Source organism: Salvelinus sp. IW2-2015, unplaced genomic scaffold, assembly GCF_002910315.2.
Source record: "Salvelinus sp. IW2-2015 unplaced genomic scaffold, ASM291031v2 Un_scaffold1462, whole genome shotgun sequence".
In the NCBI taxonomy this organism is placed as follows: Eukaryota; Metazoa; Chordata; class Actinopteri; order Salmoniformes; family Salmonidae; genus Salvelinus; species Salvelinus sp. IW2-2015.
In genome coordinates, this window is record NW_019942923.1 from 63970 (window position 1) to 70082 (window position 6113).

At 45.3% G+C, this 6113-nt stretch overlaps 1 protein-coding gene across 1 annotated transcript in view; it reads left to right on the plus strand.

Moving 5' to 3' along the window:
- Positions 1-5894, plus strand: part of lmcd1 (LIM and cysteine-rich domains 1) — a 26476-nt gene extending 20582 nt beyond the window's left edge. Inside the window, 5 exon segments of the mRNA XM_024138392.2 lie at positions 801-950; positions 1426-1647; positions 4973-5046; positions 5048-5188; positions 5891-5894. Of these exon segments, the coding sequence (XP_023994160.2) occupies positions 801-950; positions 1426-1647; positions 4973-5046; positions 5048-5188; positions 5891-5894 (591 nt within the window).
- Positions 5895-6113: the final 219 nt, after the last annotated feature.

Consider the following 6113-nt stretch of genomic DNA (forward strand, 5'->3'; position numbering starts at 1 on the left):
AGAAGAGAAGGAGGGATGGTTGTGCTAGGTCACAGAGGGCTGACAGGAGAAGAGAAGGAGGGATGGTTGTGCTAGGTCACAGAGGGCTGACAGTAGAAGAGAAGGACGGATGGATGTGCTAGGTCACAGAGGGCTGACAGTAGAAGCCTGGAGGTTAGAATAGAGAGTGATTATCTATTTTCCAGCACTGAGAGGGCTGCTTGGCCACCACTCTGAAACGTGTCCCAAAAGCACCTTATTCCCTAAATAGTGCACTACTTTTGACCTGGAGCCATAGGGCTCTGGTCAGCATCCCAAATGGCACTCTATTTCCTACATAGTGTGCTACTTTTGACTTGCGGTTATGGTAAAAAAAAATAGAATAGTGCACTATATAGGGAATAAGGTGCCATTTGGAACGCAGGCCCACAAGTCAGGGTCTGTGAAGTATTTCTCCGGTTTAAAAGGACCAATCCCACGTCCCAAAGCCAGTTAGTGTTGCTGCCTACAGTCACATACAATATAAAGCTTAATTCAAAGACTAACTGTATGGTTTTGCTCAAGCTAAACTCTCTGGAGTCTATGCTTCACATAGCTCTGTCACACTGGTCTGGTGCTGTTGCTGTTGCTGTAAAGTTGAGTCCTCAGTCCTTATTGTTTCATGTAGTTTACTCTCTCCTGGGCTGTGTTAACTCCTCTCCCTCTCTCCCTCTCTCTCTCTCCCTCTCTCTCTCTCTCTCTCTCTCTCTCTCTCTCTCTCTCTCTCTCTCTCTCTCTCTCTCTCTCTTCCTCTCTCCCTCTCCCTCTCTCTCTCTCTTTAGGCCATGCTGTACATGGCGTTGGTCCCGGAGGAGAAGCGTCCAGTAGCAGGGACTGAGGGAGCGATGTACCGACGCAAGCAGTTGATGAGACAGCTACCTGTCTACGATCAGGACCCCTCCCAGTGCCACGGGCCTCTGTCTGAGGACCAGGTTAGATGTTGATGCCGTCCAAATAAATCCTCTTTATGTTTGTATTTAAGCCTCCATTTTGGAATTTTGTCCACATTATCGACAGGTCACTTCTAGTATTCTTATTTTGAATCATATTCTTCATTTTTTGGGGACATTTTATTATTTATTAATAGGCCTACGTATAAAGATGCACTAGCTGTAACAAACATAATATCCATTAAACATAGTTGTGGCTAGACTTTACACCATATAGGGCAGGTAGCCTAGTGGTTAGAACGTTGGACTGGTAACCGAAAGGTTGCAAGATCGAATCCCCGAGCTGACAAGGTAAAAATCTGTCGTTCTGCCCCTGAACAAGGCAATTAACCCCACTGTTCCTAGGCCGTCATTGAAAATACGAATTTGTTCTTAACTGACTTGCCTAGTTAAATAAAGGTTAAATAAAAAATATAGCCTGAATGCTTATTTCCCATTGTTGGTCTTGTTCCTTCAGCTCCAGGCCATGTCTGTCTTCATGAAGCGCTACAAGAAGGAGGCTCTAGGAGTAGGAGAGGTGGCGCTGCCTGGGGAGGGAGGCGCTAACCCTCCGCCCCTCGTCAAAGGAGGTAGGCAGAAGAACGGGGCTGTGACCGGGGGACCTGGGAAGGCCACCATTATCCAGTCAGACCCGACCACCACCAACGGGACGGACGACTACTATAAGAAGAGTAAATATGTAAGTCTTTGCTATAGAGTAATTATATAAACATTTGCATCTTCATTAACTTATACACGCTCATTAATTCACACACAAATCGCATGCCACTTAACTAGGAGTATTCTGGTGTATTGGCTCACTGCACTTTAGACTTAAACTGAGAAACTTAATAACAACCTGCGAAATGTACTAAATAAATGTCCACTGAGAGACCGGATGTTTCTTGGTTCAAGATTTATTTCCTGTCTGTCCCAGACCTGGGTTCAAATACTATTGAAAATCTTTCAAACTACTTGTTTTAGCCTGGAGTACCAGATGGGTGGGGTTTTCCGTTTAGAAAATATTCTACAGGTCCATTAAAGGCAGGCAAGCTTAATCAAGCACAGATAAAGTATTTGAAAGGATTTCTAATAGTATTTAAACCCAGGTATGTTCTGTCCCCGCCTCCTGTCCCCGCCTCCTGTCCCCGCCTCCTGTCCCCGCCTCCTGTCCCCGGCTCCTGTCCCCGGCTCCTGTCCCCGCCTCCTGTCCCCGCCTTCTGGTCCAAGCCTTTCAATCTATAGGCTCTTTAACATTTCATCACTCCCTTCCTACATATAGTATCAATACAATGTAAAGGTATTTTTATTATACGTTTTTATTTAACTAGCCAAGTCAGTTAATTTTAAGAACAAATTCTTAATTACAACGACGCTGGGACAATTATGCGGTATAACATCAATACAATATAAAAGTATAATTGGACATTTTTTTGAAGAGAAAAGTTTGAACTTGTTTTGACAAGGCTCATTTTAACTACTGAACCATGAAGTTCACATGTATCACCACTAACTCAAGGTCGTGTGAATTATTCTCCTGACTGGTATGTGAACTCGAACTAGGAAACTAGACGTTTTCCATAGTCAGATTAGGTCGCTGTTAGCTAATTTAACTAGTCGTTGCCTATAGGCTACAAATCGAGAGGCGGACAGAGAGCGAGAGAGAGGCGGACAGAGAGCGAGAGAGAGGCGGACAGAGAGCGAGAGAGAGGCGGACAGAGAGCGAGAGAGAGGCGGACAGAGAGCGAGAGAGAGGCGGACAGAGAGCGAGAGAGAGGCGGACTAGAGTTCTGTAAACATGTTTTTTCATGTAAGACACACATGCAATCTCTCATCTCAGAATCTGTTCCATGGGTCCTAATCTAGATAGATACCCATTGGTTATTACAGGGGCAAATCTACAGTTCAAAGAACAACAAGCCCAACACCCTGCCACTGTTTTGGTAAAAAACGGAAGAATTCGGGATGGAGAAATTAATCGATAGAGCTATGGATACAAAATGACAACTTTAACCATATTCTGAGGCTAAACAGTGTTTGTTTGCAATTACAATTACTCTCACTTTAGGCTGTACAGTCCGTCGCTCATCCCTAACCATAAATCACATAATTCAGTTATTCTAACCTGATCTGTTATTCTTGATGACAACTAGCTGGGCCAGGTCTTTTAAGTAATAGTAATGTGTCATTTTCTCTGCCTGTGAGACTCCAGCTAAGTCTGGAGCCTGGATAGCTAGCTAGCAAGCAACGACTACGTCAAACTATACAGAAACCGATACAATTTAAATAATGCAAATTTATCTGGCTTGAATTACATTTTGAATATGGCTGAGGATATAACGTTAGCTAGCTAGGTTTTTTTTTTTTTGTCTCTTGCTAGCTCATCAAGATGAGAGAGTGGCTAGGGGACCTGGCGAGGTGTTTGATACGTCACAGGCCCGAACATAGATCAAGTAGATATCCAATCAAGGGCCGTTGCATTCTCACTTTGAGACTGTATGATCTGTAATCCTAATTCTGTCAATTTTTTTTGTTTTTGTTTCTCCTTTAGCAAAAATTAAATATTAGCTGTTAGCGTTGCTTTTTCCCCCTATGTAATTAGTTAGCTTTGCTTACGTTTTTGCTGGGAAAGATAGCAGAGAAAAGATAGTTTTTAATTAAATCGACAACACCCTTCTCGGATATTCAAATAGAAGGTGAAGGTCATAATTAATCTTTCTCTGGTGTCACTTTTAACAACTTTAGAATTTATTGGAGGTTATTTTAAAAGACCCCTTTGGGAGATGCGAAATTATCATCACATCTTTTTACAAGAAAACTAGCGAGCGGATCGCGCCGCCGTCTGCTGACCACTTAGGGAATGGTTTTCAGCACGTGCCAAATTTCATTCCAAAATATGGAGTATTGATGGAGAAATGACGAGGGGGGTAAAAAACTAACTTAAAAAAAATGTATATTGTGACTATCGTCACATCTTTAATATTGATGATTTTGTTGTCCATAAATGTCTCTGCCCCCTCTCTCTTGTTATTATACATTCAGAATGAAGAGAGAGCTTGTTATACAGATACACAGACAAACCTTTTACTCTGTTTGAGAGAGAGAGAGAGAGAGAGAGTAAACATCTGCATCTGATTGCTTCTATCATAACAGAAATGCACCATGGTTTGGGTTCACGGTTGGCCTTGGTGATGTTGCTATGGTGATGTGAACTTGATTACTTTGAGAGAGGCCCATGCAGCATCATCACGTTGTTTTGTGTTGATAAAACAGTGTACTGGCTCGTGGGTTACACCCAGCCAGCCTCCCAACGTCTCTCTAGGACTGGGTGGAGTTGCTCCATCTGGATCATGAGTCTTCGTGGTGCTCAGATTTAGTTCTTTCATTGTTCCACAAAAGTCTCAATGGTATTGTTTTTCTCTCTCTCTGTTCTCTCTTATTCCCCATCTCTCTCTCTCTCTCTCTGTCTACTCTCTCAACTATCTCTACTCTCTCTGTTTCTCTCTGTCTACTCTCTCAACTATCTCTACTCTCTCTGTTTCTCTCTGTCTACTCTCTCTACTCTCTCTCTGTCTACTCTCTCAACTCTCTCTACTCTCTCTCTCTGTTTCTCTCTGTCTACTCTCTCAACTATCTCTACTCTCTCTCTCGTCCTACTCTTCTCTCTGTCCTCTGTTCTACTCTCTTCTAACTCTCTCTCATCTATCTCTCTGTTTTTCTCTGTCTTACTCTCTCAACGTATCTCTACTCTCTCTCTCTGTCTACTCTCTCTAACTATTCTCTAACTCTCTCTCTCTGTCTACTCTCTCAACTATCTCTATCTCTCTGTCTCTCTCTGTCTACTCTCTCAACTAATCTTTCTGTCTCTCTCTGTCTAGCTCTCTCTGCTCTACTCTCTCAAACTATCTTTCTACTCTCTCCTCTTCTCTCTCTCTCTACTCTCTCAACTATCTCTTCTACTCTCTCTCTCTCTGTCTCTCTACGTCCCTCCCTCTCCATTCCCTCTACTTCTCTCTCTCCAACAGCATTGCAGTGGTTGCGGGGAGCTCACCCCCTGGACAGCCCTGTAGTCATGCAGAGGGGCAGGCTACGACAAGCAGTGCACCCACCTGCTTTGTGTGTCCAGAGTGTGGGGAGGCCCTGGTTGATCTGGTGTCACTCTGGAAGGAGGAGATAAGCTGCTGTGTGGAAGGACACTACTTGCCAAAGGACCAGACCCCGTTGTGCAGGCCTGTGACGAGGTGAGAGCAAGGAGGGAGAGGAAGGGGAGAGGAGGGAGGGAAAGGAGAATAGAGGAGAGTGAGAGGAGGGAGGGGAGAGGAGGGAGACGAGAGGAGAGGAGAGGAGGGAGGCGAGAAGGAGAATAGAGGAGAGGAGAGAGGAGGGAGGGGAGAGGAGGGATACGAGAGGAAGGAGAGGAGAGGAGAGAGAAGGAAGAAGGAGAGGAGAGAGCAGGAGGAGGGGACGAGAGGGAGAGGAGGCAGACGAAAGGAGAGGAGGGAGGGAGACGAAAGAGAGGAGGGAGGGCAAAGGAGAGGAGAGGGAAGGAGAGGGAGAGGAGGAAAGGGAGGAAAGTCTGCTGTGGTGAAAGAACTACTGCCAGAGGACCAGACCACGCTGCCATGGCTGTGACCGAGGTGGACCAGGGACTCATAGAGATGTGAAGGAGGGACGCCCATTCTATCCATCTATTCTAATGGGGAGATTACCACAGACACAGTGGCTGTGTCCAAATGGGGCGAAAGTCTAAATTAGTTCACTATTATAGGTAAGTTAGGGTTGCCATTATTGGACGCAGTCCACAATATCTGTTCTCTCAAGATAGAAGCTACCTAGACACCATAAGAGGCTGTAGATATAACCATTATAGTTAGCAGGGAGAACCCTTATACCCAACAGAAGAACCCTTATAACGCATTCTGTCTTTTTCTCGTCTGTGGCAGCTGATCTTCCTGCGAGGACTACAATGAAGGGATAGGGGTGAGAGACAGTGGTGCGTGGCACCAGGATCCATTACTGCTGCTGGCAGTGTGGACAGAGTCTGGAGCCCCTGATCGCTGCCCCGCAAATCATCCTGCCCCCAGCCCTGTTTAGGTGGCCTGGCCCCACTCCACCCCCCCAGCCCTGTTTAGGTCCCCTAGCCCCGCTTGAGTCTGAGGTCCTGAG